Source organism: Opisthocomus hoazin, chromosome 4 (assembly GCF_030867145.1).
Source record: "Opisthocomus hoazin isolate bOpiHoa1 chromosome 4, bOpiHoa1.hap1, whole genome shotgun sequence".
NCBI classification, from domain to species: domain Eukaryota; kingdom Metazoa; phylum Chordata; class Aves; order Opisthocomiformes; family Opisthocomidae; genus Opisthocomus; species Opisthocomus hoazin.
Window position 1 is genome coordinate 70,497,551 of NC_134417.1, and position 17,190 is coordinate 70,514,740.

Here is a 17,190-nt window from a genome sequence, read left to right on the forward strand (position 1 = left end):
TTAATTAAGAATTTCATTATCTAAAAAGTCTGTTTAGACGTATTTTATTTACCTAAAGACATGCAACTAAATTTGTTCAGTTTATGACCTCCTACTACTTTTCTGATCGTATGGATTCCTTATATGAAAAACATCAGATGTAGTAGCAATAAACTTCCTTTTCCTTGTTACTTTTTGGAGATTCTTCAGAAGTAATTTGTGGATTTTCAGGGGTCTGTAATATCAGGCTAAAGAGCACCAAAAGTAATTATTCATGTATGCTTGAGTAAATTTCTACTGCTACTTGAAGTTATGTGCTTTTTTTCTGAACTGAGGAATTCTGTAGTATCTTTAGCTTTATAAGTTAAATGTTTAATTTTCTTTTTCATTGGGCTCCATGGGGTGACTTACAAAACTAGCTGCACGATCTACAAAATGTGACAGATTTTAATGTTTAGCTGTAAATGTAAATATGCAATACGCTCAACGTCTGTTCAGCTTCAAGAGCAGAATTTAGAAATTGCGGTGAAAATTTAAGTGATCAGAATATGGGGAGAGAATAATTAAATGTGTTCTAGATAATTTTTTACAAAGTCATTTAAGAAGCTCCCATGTTGAAATTTAGAAAAACTGAGTGAAGACTTTCTAAATAGTGTTTAGAGAATCAGGAATAATATATGTGAGAATGTTTTCCTTATTTAAGATGCAGTTACTTTAGCAAGCAATGTCTTGTTTTTTCCTCCAGGCAACTGGTGTCAGACTGGCATTAATTGCCCAAAACGTAGCTAACCTGGGGACTGGAATTATTATATCATTAGTTTATGGCTGGCAGTTGACCCTGCTACTCTTAGCTGTTGTGCCAATCATTGCAGTGGCAGGAATGATTGAAATGAAGATGTTGGCTGGGCATGCTAAAAAAGATAAAGAAGAGCTGGAAGCTGCAGGAAAGGTGGGTCCAGAGAAGTTTATCCATTTCTGTGTAATGTATAAAGTCATGTTTACCAAAACATTGTTGATGGATGTATTACTTCCAAATACAGAACATATTGTAATATTTGACTTCCAGGGACAGCCAGACTCTATGTAGTTACACTAGTAGACCTAAAGAGCGTAACACCTCTTCAATAATAATTGAAGACTTTTGTTGTTAACTGGTATTTATTTTTATAACTGATAGACCTCAGAATGTGCTAAGCACTATTCAGTTACATTCTTTTCTTCTTCCTGTTCTGATAATCTATTTTCCTTATTTTGCAACCCTCTTCATTTTGACATTCTCTTTTTTCTTTTCTGTCATCTGTTTTTGGCATGTCATCTATCTTACGTATGTTATACCCCTCTTTTTTTTCTCTTTCATCTTATTGATGTTTGCAGGATAGTATGTATATATCCACTGGTTTCTGTGTCTGTTTGCTATTCATTTATTTCTTGAGTGGAAGAGAAAGATGAGCACTGAAAAGCAAGATGGCTAGACTCTTGTTTAAGAAATTAAATGAAGGCATTTAATGTCACTTCATTCCAAAAATCCCTTTGGGACAGAACAACTATTTCATCACTTCCCAGATATTGCTTTCTTCAAGGTAAAACTTTTCTAAAATCCCTTCCTATGTCCTACTGTTTTTAAAAGTTGTTGAGAAGATATTCATTTAGGCCATGCACATAAGGAATGGTATTAATCTTCAGAACTGGTGTTTAAATGTATGTGTCAGCATATGTGATAGCAGTCTAATGTCCCCTGACAGTTATTGGAGTTGCCATAGTGTCTGGGTGGCCTTCATCTGCCATTTCAGAAGGGCATGGCTCTACTCTATGTTCTGTGTCATATCTGCCGTGCCTTACCCAAATGTTTTGAGTATCCTAGAGCATCTCCAATGGCACAAGCCACCTGCATGTGGGCAACTGAATTGGAGTCCTTCTGACTCCAGTCAAAGATCCTGGAGAAAGAGACAAGGTAGGCACATAGTGCCTAAGCAGCTGAATTGCTTTCTAGTTCTGTTGAATAGGTATCCACTGACTACAGTGGTATCTTAGACCCCTAAATTCAGGTGTCTTAATCTGGATATGAACCCAGTAACTCCTGTTTACTAAATGAGTTTTATTTCCTTCCATCATGTCTGTAGATAAAGTTGCTGGAAAACCTTTTTGTCCCTCCAAGTCCACAACAAATTCTATGTAAGGATCTTTCCATGGGCTTTTTTGTACAAACCAAAGGATGCATTTCCTTTCGTTTCAACTGGCTACATTTCTTCTGCTTCTTCTTTCTAATGGTTGAACATTTATTTCATATTGTTTTGTTTCAAGATATGTCAGAAAAAAGTTGACAATTCTTGGAATAGGCACTAGAGACTGTCTTAATGCAACAGGTTATGAAGAATTAGCACAGGGGTTACAAAAATTATGATTTTTTTTGTAAATCTTGAGAAAATACTTGCTTTTCTTAGCAATGTGTAAGTTTCCACTCTCAAGGCCACCTAAGCAAGCACTACACTACAGGAATTTTATCCAATTACCAATTTTTTAAAGATCAGTTTTCCTCAGAGGAAATGGGGTTCTACCTGGAAAATTTGCTTTCTGCAAAGGGTTGCTGAATTTACTCTACTAATGAAAAAAAAGACTACTCCTTCGAGTATTGGTGAGACGATATAACTAAGAAGAATAAAATCTATTTAATTTCTTTGTTGTCTCTTTTAACATTGTGTATTACATTCAATATCTTTGTTATAATTAACATTGTGTACTACATTCAAATCTATGAGTTAGCCAATTATATGTAAATTTTCAAACAGTGGCACAAGCATTACTGAGGCTATAAGATAATTATATCCCTATATTTTAGAACAGATATAACAGTACCACAGTTTAAAAATCTTTGGTAACAGTTCATGAAGAAAAATGTTTTCTGGTTTGTGGTTTAACTTAGATAAAAGTAGTGGAGTATGGAGGGCTTTTTTTTTTTCTGTTTTAAACTGTGGGCATTTGAACTGTGTGATGAATTGCCATAACTCTGGTGTCCTATAAGACATAATATACAGAATCACTTTTCAGAATAGATTTTCATTCTGTTCATAGAATCATAGAATATCTTGCATTGAAAGGGACCCATAAGGATTATCAAGTCTGAGTCCCTGCTCCTCATAGGACTACCTAAAACTAAACCATATGACTAAGAGTGTCCTCCAGACGCTCCTTGAACTCTGACGGGCTTGGTGCCGCAACCACTTCCCTGGGGACCCTGTTCCAGTGACCCACTACGCTCTCAGTGAAGAACTTTTTCCTAATGTCCAGTCTGAACTTCCCCTGAGGCAGCTTCATACCATTTCCTCGGGTCCTACCACTGGTCACCAGAGAGAGGAGATCAGCACCTCCCCTCTGCTGCTCCCCCTTGAGGAAGTTGCAGACTGTGATGAGGTCACCCCTCAGCCTTCTCTGCTCTAAACTGAACAAACCAAGTGACCTCAACTGCTCTTCATAAGTCCTGCCCTCAAGATCTTTCACCATCCTGGTCACCCTCCTCTGGACACACTCTAATAGTTCGATGTCCTTATGTTGAGGGGCCTGAAATTGCACTCAATACTTAAGGTGGGGCCACACCATCGCAGTGTGGAGTGGGACAATCACCTCCCTGAACCACCTAGCTGTGCTGTGTTTCATGCACTCCAGGACATAACTGGCCCTTTTGGCTGCCAGGGCACACTGTCGACTCATATTCAACTTGTCATTAACCCAGACCTCCAGATCTCTTTCTGTGGGGCTGCTCTCCAGTCTCTCATCCCCTAATTTGTATGTACAGGATTACCCTGTCCCAGGTGCAGAATCCGGCACTTGCTCTTGTTAAATTTCGTATGGCTGGTAATTACCCAGCTCTATAGTCTATCCAGATCTCTCTATGATACCTCTCTGCCCTCAAGGGAGTCCACAGCTCCTCCTAATTTAGTATCATCACCAAACTTACTTAGTGTACATTCGACTCTTAGATCCAGATCATTTCTAACAACATTAAAGGGCACTGGCCCTAAAATTGAGCCCTGTGGAACCTCACTAGTGACTGGCTGCCAGCCTGATGTAACTCCATTTACTACAACTCTTTAAGTCCAACTCGTCAGACAACTGTTCAGCCAATGTATTATTGACTTGTCTAGCTGTATGCTGGACATTTTGTCTGGAAGGATAGTGTGAGAGATAGTGTCAAAAGCTTTGCTAAAATAAAAAAACCCCACATATACCATCTTCCCTTGGTCAACTGGATGGGTGACCTTGTCATAAAAGGAAATTAAATTAGTTAAATAGGACTTTGTGAACCTGTGCTAGCTATGACCAATGACTGCGTTCTCTCTCAAGTGTTTTTCAGTAACTCCCAGAATAACCTTCTGCATAATTTTGCCAGGCACTGAAGGGACACTGGCAGGCCTGTCATAGTACAATAACTTATTAAAAGTGCTCGTGCTTCTCCCTGAAGCTTCTCTCCTGCTTTTTGTGTAAGTGCTCAGTTCAGAAAACTTTGTGCAGAACTGGGACTTTGCTGGCTTCTAAGCATGAGCTGGAAACAGAGAGAATTCAAGGCACTGGGTCCAGAGAAACACAGTGTTCCAAAGCACTGGTTCTCCAAGAGCTTTATGGAAAATACGAGCCACGTGATACACCAAATGCAGTAACAATATTATGGAAAATAAATGCATATCTGTTCTATGCTTTCTAAAATTGAAATTTTAACATAATGTTAAGATTGAATTGTGGTAAATTTTAGGATGTTAAAAAACATTGCCAGTCTCATGGGGAAAAAAACCTCTCCCAGCTTCAAACACTTAAATACCAAGAATCAGGGGACTCACCACACCTGTGGGGGAAACCCAGGCATAAATAGGAATTCAGTGCTGAAAAAACACCATCACTACATGAAGCCCTTCTTTTATTATCTAAATCTGCATGAATATGCAAGCAGACATATCCGATTGCTCCCCTTTTCCTGGGCAGTTGCCATCTAGTAGTTATCTTCAGGTTTGTACCTTGAGTTACGTATAGCCCTGTAGTCTTGTGCCCCCATGGCCAGTTCTGGTTGCTAAGATGAAAAGTTCACTCATTGAGTCTTTTGTCTAGATATATGTTCCTTCAGTTATATTTTCCTTTAACCTTACTTTATAGTCCTTCTGAAGTGAAAAGCATAAAGTATGAAATGTGTATTTCAGCAAAATATCTTAAAGCCTTGAGGATGTTTTGTAGACAAGATCTACAAAAGTCTAGCTACATTACTGTTGGCATTGTCTGTATTCATTTCTTGATAACGTATACTTTCTTGTACATACAGTTCTCTGACTTATAAACAGACTTATTACTGTGCATTTGTACAGTATCTATGCTCATAAGTGAGGTCTCGTGCTAAATACCCACCCTTAGATATGAGGCTGATTGGCAACTGAAAAGAGCCTAGATATAGGTATTTAACACTATTTGAGATGCATTAAGAAATTGAAAACATCCATGCCTATGGGATTGTCAGGTATGTACAGTACCTGTGGGAATGCCTACTCTCCCAGAGCAACAGCGGTTAAGGCCGACTGGAATACCCAACATACCACATACTGCACTGGAGACAATGTGTAGGTCATGGTCTCAAGCCCGCTGTTTCAACCAGAGGTGAGCAGAGGGATGCAGCACTAGTTCTGGTGTCTAAAGAGATATGACTGTTCCAGGTGTTTTCTGTTGGCCATTTCTAAATATCATCCTCTTCTACATGCATATGGACTGAATTGACCATATAGGCTCCTAGCCTCACTGTGTGCTCGTTGAGGAAGACTTTATGGACACCTACATAGACTTAACAGATTACATAAAAGCCTTGAAATCAGTTGCTCCCACGTTGATGTGCGTCTACTGCCTTCAGATGTTACTAGGTACCTTTGTGTGTGTAAAGAATCTGCAAGCTTAAAGAAGGTATTATTGATCAGATCAAATATTTACTGCAGAGATCTAAGTTAGTCTTTAAGCACATAAGTAACCTGGACATTCTGATTATAGCCCAAACTCAGTGGACTGGAAACTGAATGCTAAATTGCCATTTTTCTTATAGAATATCTTCTCCATAATTGTTACTGCTGTCTAATGGTTTTTCACTACTTATATGGAGGACATTAAAGAGGTCTTATCAGAAAATTCTGAGCATCACCAGAAAATCTCACTGTCATACAAAGAAAAATGTAAAATGCTTACTTTTGGTCTCAAAGGTCCATGATTTTAGTAATAATTATAAAAAAATACAAAATTGTATTCCAGCAGACTCTTTTTATTAGTTTAGAATAAGGAATTGCAACAAAATCTTAACTTCTGCTTAAAATATTTGTGTTTCTATTGCAGATTGCCACAGAAGCCATAGAAAATATTAGAACTGTTGTTAGTTTGACCCGAGAAAGAAAATTTGAGTTGATGTATGGAGAACATTTGCATGGACCATACAGGTATAACAAAAACAACTAAGCTAAAAAAAAAAGTATTTAAATTATAGAATAAATTACAAACATTTACTTGGGCTAACAATGACCTTTTTTTTGTTAGTGTATATGATTTAATGTATAACTGAATTACCTCAGAATTAATGTAAATATTTTTCATATTTTTTTTATTAACAAATGCAGCTGACAGCCAACATTTTTGTTCTTTGATTTAACTTTTGTTCTTTGATTTAACTAATTTTCTGTGGTACTATTGGTATTGTCTACTATTGGCAATGTCACTTGGTATGGAAAAAATGTTAGTTTTAAATGAGATTCAGAAGTCGTCTAATCTAACCTCCCACCTGAAGTGTTTCAGATATTTAATTAAAATTTTTTTAATGCAAATTGATTATTGCATTAAGCCATTTTTGAAAGTATGAATAGGATTGAAAACATTTGATTACTTGTTGGTTTGTCACCGAAAGAAAAAAAGGAATATAAATCTACCTGGACTAAATAAAAATTAAAGAGTCTTGAACTTAGTTTAAACACTGAAAAAGATACCATCAATTAAAGTTTTATTCATTCTAGAACGAAATGATTTATTTTTAGACATCCATGAGAAAAGTAAATGACAGCATATGTACACAGATATGATGGGAGACAAGTAGTGGTGCTGCTAATACATCCAGCATAATAATTGAGTGGTTAGAGCACAGTGCAGGATGTAAAAGATATTACTTCAGCTTTTTTCTCAGGCTGCCAAGTTTTGAGTCCATATCTCACAACTTGCAGGACAGTGCCTAACTATTCTCGGAGTTGACATTAATGGGATTGCTCACACTTCCCATTCATAACAATATAATCTGAAATCAATTAATTAAGTTTTGCATACTAGGACTTATGTGCGATTGCACATTTTAATGAAAAGATGCATTCTTTCTTACAGAAATTCTGTGAAGAAGGCACATATATTTGGAATTTGTTTTGCCCTTTCACAAGCAATGATGTTCTTTACCTATGCTGGCTGTTTCCGGTTTGGTGCCTATCTAGTTGTAAATGGACACATGGAATATAAAAGTGTGTTTTTGTAAGTATCTCTTTTGCAATCTTTTTTCTGTCAGTCGAGAAAAAGGTCTTTGTTTACTGCTAGAGATATCATGAATTCATTGGGTAAGCTATGAGAAAACAGGATAATTATTCCTCTGTACTTAAATATAATGAAAGCATATTACAAAGTGGATACTGTGGGTGACTACAGAGTCTGAGCTGTTCAAGTAGGCCTGATTTTGGATCTCCTTTTCTGTATTTATTTGGGACTATTATGTTTTCCAGAGATTGAAACAGTATCCTGTTTACATCACTTTGTTTATTCTCACAAATTTTATTGTTCATGTAGCTGTGAGGTCCCCTGTATATTCTACAAAATACATAGTTGTATCTGTTTATTGCAACATAACAATATTGCAAAAATCTTTTTAAGACTAGGTCATCATAATCTTTGTTATTTGAATGTCAGGTTTATCCACTGAAATTTGAAATCTGCTCTAAATACCTGTTAAATAATTGGAGGACAGGATTCCATAAGGTGGATGCTGTTCACTGTAACGGAAGGATAGCTAAATTATTTTAGATGACATTCTGATAAGAAGCTTCTTCACTTAAATGAGCCAATGTTTTGTGGGAAATGAAAGTACGAATGATGAATGTAACAACAGTATGTAGAGTACTGTACATACTCATAGTCAGGTGGACCATTTTAATTTTAATTTAGACAGGAATTGCAACTAAAATATGATTCTAATTTGCAGTATTCTTAGAAGGTGTATCCATCCCAATCTGAAATTACACAAGGAATAGTACAATTATTTGTCTCTAGGGGCACTTTATAGGCTTTTAGGGGCAGAAACTATACAAAAATTAAAGAAGTGATTTTTAAATTATAGCTTATCCTTAGCTTCTTACCTTTATATTTTGGATTTATAATCGCTGTTTATCCAATCATTTACCATAATACCTAAAAGCCTCTATTATAACCAAAGTCACTTTATTTCAGATCATATGTAAACTTAGAAGGAATAGGATTCCTAATTTAAGAGGCAATAGCTCAATACAGGCCTATGGAAACAAATATGAAAATAATGAGATCCTACGAGTATGGATATCGGTGACCTCAATACCTAACAAAGGCCAATCATACCAATTTTTTGTTGGCAACCTGAGTAAAGATAGTTAACACAGCTCATTTTGACTGGAAGATGATGGAAAGTGTCTGCATCTGATCCGCTAGCTGAACATCTCTAGCCAGCTGGGGGAAGTGAACTTCCAATGGTTCAGTTAGATTTGGAAGGGATTGTCTGACCTAAAACTATGTGAGCCCTTCTAGGCTGTTGAAGTGCAGAATAAAACAGATTAGTTTATATATCTCTGAAGATAAAAGATAAAAATTCTTATAAATGAATTTATTTTCCTTTGCCTTAAAACAGGCTAAGAGGTGTCATATGTCAATTACCATTTCTCAGTGATGAGTAATTCTGCATTGTGTGGCAGTAATTAATAGCTGAGGACAGCAAGTTCTTAAACCATTCTAATATAGCCTGTAAAGATACATCTGCGTTCACCATATAACAATAATAGTGTAGTTTTCAAACTTTTTTTGGTGTTATGTTCAGATTTTTCCAGCAAAGCTGTGATAGCAAATTAAATCTTTATTGTCACCTGGTTACAGGCTTGATTTCTTATTTTCGTTGATGCCTTAAAACTGAATCATTAACTCCCAGAGGTCATTGAACCATAGAGAGGAAAACACAGTAACGATGGAACAGGATTAGAGTAACGATTTTGCCATCCATTGACCACTTTCCTCCTAGCCCCCGTTGAGAATATAGTTAACCAGTATTAATAATTAAAGAAATTAGTGCTAATAAATACCAAAAATATTGAGTTTGGAATGGATTCTTGTTTATCTCACTTCATTGAAGGGGGATAAAACCAAAGTTCTGGAGCTAAATGAGTAATTAAAACAATAATAGTTGGTTACTACACTATTCTTTTAAAATTTAGTCCCTTTTTTGCTCTGAGTAAAATAAAAAGTTGACTGCAACCCCATTTCAATAGTCCCTTTTTTCATTGTGTATTTATTGGTTTCTTTTTTTCCTGATTTCCTTCACAGAGTGTTTTCAGCTGTTGTATTTGGTGCAATGGCATTAGGACAAACCAGCTCTTTTGCTCCAGACTATGCCAAAGCCAAGATATCAGCAGCCCACTTGTTTCTGCTGTTTGAAAGAGTACCCTCAATAGATAGTTACAGTGAGGAAGGAGAGAAGCCTGTAAGTAAGCCATGTGTAACTGGCAGGATTGTTTATTGACCATATGGACAGTACTCTTCTCACTTCCTTCAATCTGATTTTTTTTCTCGTTCTGATTGCTTCCTTATCTCCATGTGTTCTTGACACCTTATCCAAACACAACATGGACAAAGTTGTCTGTTGTGAGTCCAGCTTTTGCCCACACTGTCTAATGGTTATTTGTTTTGAATATCTGGTTAAGGTACAACTTGTGTGGAATTCAACCAGAAGAATTACAAGCATCTGTGCTGTACTTTGATTTTATAGCTTCACAAAGATCAGACCACAGAGTTACAATCAGCATTCCAGCCAACGCAGAAGTCTATTGAGTTCAGTGGGGGGAAAAAAGACTTCTGCAATTCTCTTTGAATCACCTGTCAAATTGTCTTAAAGATGTAACAGTGATACTATTTCAATTGTAGGAAACATTTGGGGGAAACATAACCATCAAAGATGTGGCATTTAACTACCCAAACCGACCACAGGTCAAAATTCTCGAAGGTTTGAATCTAAAAGTAGAAAAGGGACAAACTCTGGCTCTTGTTGGTAGCAGTGGCTGTGGAAAGAGCACTGTTGTTCAGCTGCTTGAGAGATTTTATGATCCGCTTGATGGAGAAATGGTAAGTATTTTTGTAAGAACATATGAACTTGTTGAGTGAGGATGTGCTTATCTGGTTTTCTGTGATGTGATAAAGTATAATAGATATTTCTAGTTTTATTCTTCAAATATTTTTAATATTAAAGATAAGCAGTGGCTCATTAGGGTTCCTTGTTTAAATGTGATGAAATAATATTGTGAAGAAGGTCCCAGTTTCCCACATTATAATGAACTAATGGAACAAGATCTTTGTGGTAAAAGTATGCCTGATCCACAGCCTAATGATGGCTTTGAATTCAGAGCAAATCTCCTGAGGCTTTTATGTTAAAAACATTTTAAAAGTTATTAAATGTATGTATCTACTTCTTTATAATGTAATAACAGAATTTGCCATCTATGTTCTTCCCTAAAACAGTGAACATTGACAAAAATAATTTTTATCATAATTTTTACTTGTCAGAAACATCTTTCAGAGTATGCCCACTTACCAAGTGATAGATTATAAATACTTTTAGTAATTTTGGTTTAAAATACAGGTAGAGTTTCCCACACTAATTATTCAGCAACTTTACATGTTTTTTTCTCATACAGAGGTATTGTTTATTGCCATTTTCTCTTTGATGCAAAAGTGCTCAGAGATTTTGTTTGAAAAAGAATCCACATGTTTTGGGTTGGATGAGGTGGGAATAAGAACGATTTCAGAACCTGTCTCTGCAGAGATACTCATGAAAGATAAAGCAATACTTAATAAGGCCTAGATGCAATGGGAAAGATTTTTTTGAGGTTGGAAATGCCCGTACAGGTTCAGTGTAGCAAAGTGATGTGTAGAAAGAATCAGCATAGGTGCCCCAAAAGTATGTGTAACCAAGTGGAACTCCATTACCAATGTTTTTGACCTTCTATCCATAAATAACCAACAATGGTTTACTGAATGGAAAAGCACGGACCTATGACAGACACCATGAAAATGGTGGACTAATTCACAAGCTTGCAATGTGAACTGAGTGAAAGGAGTGTGTGCCTAAAAGCACTGTCAGAAGAACAGCTGTTCAGAACAGTTAGCACTATGCTTGTGTGGTAAAGAGAGTAACTATGCCTAAAAGTTGTGCTATTTGGTATGGTGGATCCAAAAGGCATAACAACTGAGTTGTGTAGTTTCGTCAGTGATTTATCACATCAAATAAGGAAGCAGACCTTAGCAGCCTGCAAATCCTTTGGAATTCTAAGGAAAAGAAATTGCAAATACCTATGTAGTTGAAAGCAATTTCTCCTTTCTCTAGCTTTCCCTCCCTCCCCCCCAACATCACCACATGTAGAAATGCTGCCACTGATTTCAGTGGATTTTGAATCAGGCTCATTATGATCTCTTTCCTTTTAAAAACAATTATATTGTCTGTGAATGGGCTGTTCTAGAACAAACTGTGGAATTAGTAGATTAATCATGTCCAGTAGCCGTGCTATGAAGGGAGAATTACCCAGCTGATCATGTCACTCAACACAAAGCCTGAGCACTGCACTGGGTGATACTAGTGAAGATGTCACAGCCCTCTTAATATCCCGATACATTTGTGTCCAAGTTTATATGACTTGTGTAATTATGACACAGATCTATGCAGAAAAAAAATTTCTGTTGTCATTTATCTAACAGACAATGATAACAACAAAGTAGCCAAATTTAGTACAAGTGTGACAGAGTTGCCAATAAAGAAAATAATGAAAAGAAAGCAAATGATGTCTTAAGGAATCCAGAAGTAAATTTGTCCATTGTCGGGCATTACATCACAATTAAAGTTAAGGTTGGATGCTTGGCATAGAAGTGTGTGAATGAATGAACCCAACTCTTCCTTTCCTTTAATGGAATACTGCTGCCAGTATGTTCCTTCAGTGGGAATATATATGCAACACAAAGGAAAGTTTTCCCACCACAGGAGGAAGTGAAAGAACTTTACCCAAAACTCTTTAGAGTTGCCTCAGCATATCCTATCTTCCACTGTCTTCAAAAACCTGATTAAATCTTGAAGCAAAGAAAAGGACTGAAGCTGCAGAGGGGACTATCCTTACTTTTATATAATAGCCCTTAGAAAATTATGGAACCTAGAGGAGAGGGAGGGAAAGGGATTATGTGGGCTTTCAGTATGGTATCTCTAAGGAAAGAGCTGCAATTGCACAAATTCTGTGTACGAATTTACAGCAAGTCTCAAATACACATATAGCCATGTGACTGAATTTTAAATGTTTGGGTTCTCAGCTTTTTGATGGTAAAAATGCAAAGAGACTAAATATCCAGTGGCTGAGAGCTCAGATTGGTATTGTCTCGCAAGAACCAATGCTATTTGACTGCACCATTGCTGAAAACATCGCATATGGAGATAACAGTCGGCAGGTGTCACACGAGGAAATTGTTAATGCAGCAAAAGAAGCCAACATTCATTCCTTCATTGACTCTCTGCCAGATGTAAGTTATTAATTTTATCTCCTTTTTGGATCTGGAGGTGACCTAATGTGGCAGGGAAAAATGGTGTCCATTTATGATTCCCTGGGGTGCAACACTTCCCTGAGATGCAAATAGATCTGAAACTGATTTTTAGATTTTATCCTTTCATAATTGTGTTTACCATACTTATTTTTACTCTGGAAGACTCCATTGTCAGGCGGAGAGCTGGACATTTAAGGTATCAGGGAAGAAAATCCGCAATTATATCTAATCAAGAACTGGAAGTGTGGGGTGGGGTTTTTGAAGTAAGTTAAACATTTCTTTGTAAGCTCCTATTTATCTCAAGCATATGTAAAAACTCTGCTAGACTGGCAAGTTTCTTATGCATTTATTCAGGTTATACTTAGTCAGAATTTAAATTTCTTGTATTTCTACAGTTCAAAAATTACTAAGTATTTATATATTTATAAATACTTAGTAATATATATATATATATAACGGACCAACACATAATAATGTGAGAATTAACATCTTGGGTCAGATGAAAGGTCTGCCATGCACAAAATCTCATCCTAGGCAGTGACCAGCAAGACATATTTACAAATAAGTATTCAAAAAGGCGAAACATTTAATCACATTTCCCTTGAATTCTCGTCTAACGTTGCATAATTTGTAACTTCCTAAGGCAGAAATTATGTTTTGTTATTTAATAGTTCTGGGTGGATTTTTCTTCTGTGGATTTGACAAATCAGTTTCTAACCTATGTTAACTTGTATTGAAAACTTGCTGAAGCAAGGAGATTGCCAGCTTAGTTGTATGTTGTATATATTCAGCTCAATTTCAGGCTGTTAAGCTGCTTTTTACATTTCTTGAAAAAATACAAGATAGGCCAAAGCCCATGACTTTTGAGGATCATGTTTAGTTTCTAATGGCTTTTCAAGACCTGCTCTTTCCAAAGCTTTGTAGAGAAATCTTGTGATATATAGTGATTTCTCATAAGACTTTGGTGCTTTTTGCAACCAAATATATAATACCTTAAAGACTACTGTGACTTACACATGAGTTTGTCTGGTGACATGACTGGTCCACCTCAATTCACATAACTAAATTAAAAACATAACTGTCTAAAACTGTGGTATAGATACAGATGAAGTGTATAAATATCTATGTCTACTGAGATATAGTATATAATTTGGCCTGAAACTGATGCATCTTATACATTGCTATTTTTTTCTTCAGGATGAATAAATATGGGTTAGAATAACTGATTGGTTAGGATGCTAGCTTGGAGTCTTTAAGGTAGGGTTTAATCCCTAGTTTTATCACAGACTTTCACTGAGGTTTGGTGAGAATAACGAGAATACTGAGAATAACGTTGCCTTCCAACCTTAGAAGGGTTGTTGCTTTGAATTTATGAAATGCTTGATGCTGCAAAGAAGTCTTGTGAAAGATCTATAGATTTGTGGCAGATAGAAATTCTGGCCACCTGTTTTCAGAGAGCTATTGGCATGGAATATACAGCTTAATCGATGGCTGGTGTCAGGGTTGATATGCTTAAATATACTTCAGAATCAATTTGTATTCATAATCTGAACTTGTTTCTAGAAATACAATACCCGTGTAGGAGACAAGGGAACTCAGCTTTCTGGTGGTCAGAAACAACGTATTGCTATTGCCCGAGCTCTTGTACGTCAGCCACAAGTTCTGCTACTGGATGAAGCTACGTCTGCCTTAGATACAGAAAGTGAAAAGGTAATTGATTGTGAGACAGGAGTCTGGAATCTAAATCCATGTTTGTTGGTATTATGATTATTGTTTTCACTCCCACAGATTACAGCCCAAAACTGTATTTTACACAAACTGCATATTTATGCTAATAATAGACAAAGAGAAAGGCCTTACTGTTCCTTGCCAAAAAAATTTATTTTTTTTATTTTTTTTTTTTTTGCACCTGTATGGCAGTAGGCAGACTGAAGTAGCACTGAAGAAGGCCTTTCTTTGCCTGGAATTCTTCAGGCTTCAACTGGGAAAGTGCTATCAAAATTGAATCAGGAAGCACAAACTTCAGAAGCTCAAAAGACTGTGGATGCTGCCAGAGAACTTTTTTTCCGGGAAATGGCCAAATCTTGCTTTCATAATTTTTCTTGCTTCACCCATTGCTCATGGTTAATATGCAAACTTCCAGTGAAAAATTTGCTGGAACACATATTTCTTTTTTTAAGCCCAAAGCTGCAGTCTTGGTATAACAGAAGTACAATCTAGCTGTAGAAAATCAACACAGATTCTACACAAGTACTTACTATTAATGAGGAAAATATTATAAATATCGTAATCTGAAAAGCTCAAACCCTATGGAATAAGTTTTGATCAGTTCTAGGCATAAAAACATATGGTTTGAGGCTAAAATGCCATTAAATAATTCCATGATTCTTTGTTTTATTAATTATATGCCAGTTAGGTACAGAAATTTCATCGCTTCTTTTATTCTGAACTAATAAGCATACGGAATAAAGAAAACAAAGCAGAGATTCTTAGTGTTTTGCTGCCAGTGCTAGCTTTAAGAAAAACATGATTCACGAGACTCCCTGTGAAATAATGAGAACTAGTTTGATAGTAGTTGACCCAAGATTACTGGTTTAACTCACGTGTATAATTAATCAGTCATGGAAGGGACCTCTGAAGGTCTCGAATCAAACTTCCTCTTCAAACAAGGGCTAATACTGAATTCAAACTATGTTGCTTAGTGCTGTGTCCAGTAGGGTCCTTGAAAATCTCCAAGGAGATTCAACAAGCTCTCTTTTATCCATGTTCCAGTGCTTAATTATCCTTTATTTTTCTTATATCCAGTCAGAACCTCCTCTCTTACAATTTATGACTATTTTCTCTTGTTCTCCTACCATGCATCTCAGTAATGAGCCTGATTCTATCTCATCCTCTCAGCTGTCATGGCATCATCCGCTATGACAGTTTTGATCCTTGCCAACACAGGCAAATTCTAAAACAGGAAGCTAAAGCCACAGATGCTCCCTTTCCCTCACTGTCATATTACAGCTTACTTCACAGATGCCAGCTGAGGTATATCTCATGACAGCTGCCAGAATAGTTCACCTTTTGGTTTGTTCATTGTTCAGATTGTCCAGGAAGCACTGGATAAAGCCAGAGAAGGTCGCACCTGCATCGTGATAGCTCACCGCCTCTCCACCATCCAAAATGCTGACAAGATTGCTGTGGTCCAGAATGGCAAGATCATAGAGCAAGGGACTCATCAGCAGCTCCTGGCTGAAAAAGGCACTTACTATTCTCTGGTCAATGTTCAAAGTGGGTCGTGCAACATGTAAATTAAAGGCAGTACTTATCTCTGATTTGTCACTGTTATTATTTTAATACTGCTATTTTTGTCACTTTAATTATTTCAATAGTCAGTCTTGATACTTTTGGTTTTCCTCCTGCCTTTCATAAGTCCTACAAAACCAAGAAATACTAAGTAAATATGTACCAGCTTCTCACTACTAGTTTTCGTTATTCAAAGCACTCTAATATGTGGCCAAAGAAGAGGATTATTGCACTCATAAAAGTAGAAGCATGTTAAGCCAAATGTAATTAATATTAGCTTGCTTTGAACTCTGTCAAAATCACATTAATTATGTGTGTATGGTGAACAAATTGCAAACATTTTTATGCTCAGTAAGAATAGTTTTGCTATTTCCAGAAACAAATCTCAAGCCTTATCCTCACTGTGCCCATGTAAGGCATAGTCAGTCCCGGCCTATTAAGCTTGTTGCCAGCTTGTTATGAGAACTGGTAGGTCAGCTGGAGCCTGATGTGAGATGTCTCCTGTTGCAATGTGGAGTTTTAGCCTGGGATGACAGAAAAGGTCTTGAAAATATGGGCATAGGCTGAAAACGAAGGTCCTAGAACGGCAAGTATCTCACTGATGATCATTGAAGAAGTGCAGCCTTAAGAACTGGAAAGACTGCTTTAAGTATAACACAGAAAAGAAACAGCAGATAAGAAAAAACCCACAACTGATGGGCAAGGCAAGGCACCTGATGCAACCTTTGAAAGTGGTATCTGCAAGACTCCCAAAGTCCTAGGGGCCAGAGGTCAAGGGCTAAGAACTTGCTAAAGACTGCAATATTTTATAAAAGTGAAAATCTTGAATTTGGGCTTGGAGGAGGGAAGGATAGCCTTTTTGATGTCAGCTTCCTTCATTGAAGAGCTCTTGAACTTCATCACCTGATGACTGAGACTCTCAAGGACTGTAACCATTGGTGCTAATTACATGGCATCAGCTCTATGGTATTGTATATTAGTTGCTAATTTAGGATGACTGTTAAGGGCTAACTGTTTTGAATATGTAGTAATAGTGATTAACAATTATTAAGAATTAACCATTAACAATGTATA

The 17,190-nt window shown here is 36.7% G+C and overlaps 1 protein-coding gene across 5 annotated transcripts in view; it reads left to right on the forward strand.

The window, feature by feature from the left end:
• Positions 1-16,145, forward strand: part of LOC104332508 (ATP-dependent translocase ABCB1-like) — a 61,827-nt gene extending 45,682 nt beyond the window's left edge. For 4 of the 5 annotated variants that reach the window (XM_075419415.1, XM_075419416.1, XM_009937923.2 and 1 more), the window contains 8 exons: positions 725-928; positions 6,328-6,428; positions 7,354-7,494; positions 9,577-9,733; positions 10,174-10,371; positions 12,598-12,804; positions 14,389-14,535; positions 15,915-16,145. In XM_075419415.1, the coding sequence (XP_075275530.1) occupies positions 725-928; positions 6,328-6,428; positions 7,354-7,494; positions 9,577-9,733; positions 10,174-10,371; positions 12,598-12,804; positions 14,389-14,535; positions 15,915-16,121 (1,362 nt within the window). In that variant the 3' untranslated portion in view covers positions 16,122-16,145. Of the gene's footprint in view, positions 1-724; positions 929-1,353; positions 1,537-6,327; positions 6,429-7,353; positions 7,495-9,576; positions 9,734-10,173; positions 10,372-12,597; positions 12,805-14,388; positions 14,536-15,914 lie in introns of those variants that run through there. The other variant, XM_075419418.1, reaches the window with a different exon arrangement.
• Positions 16,146-17,190: the final 1,045 nt, after the last annotated feature.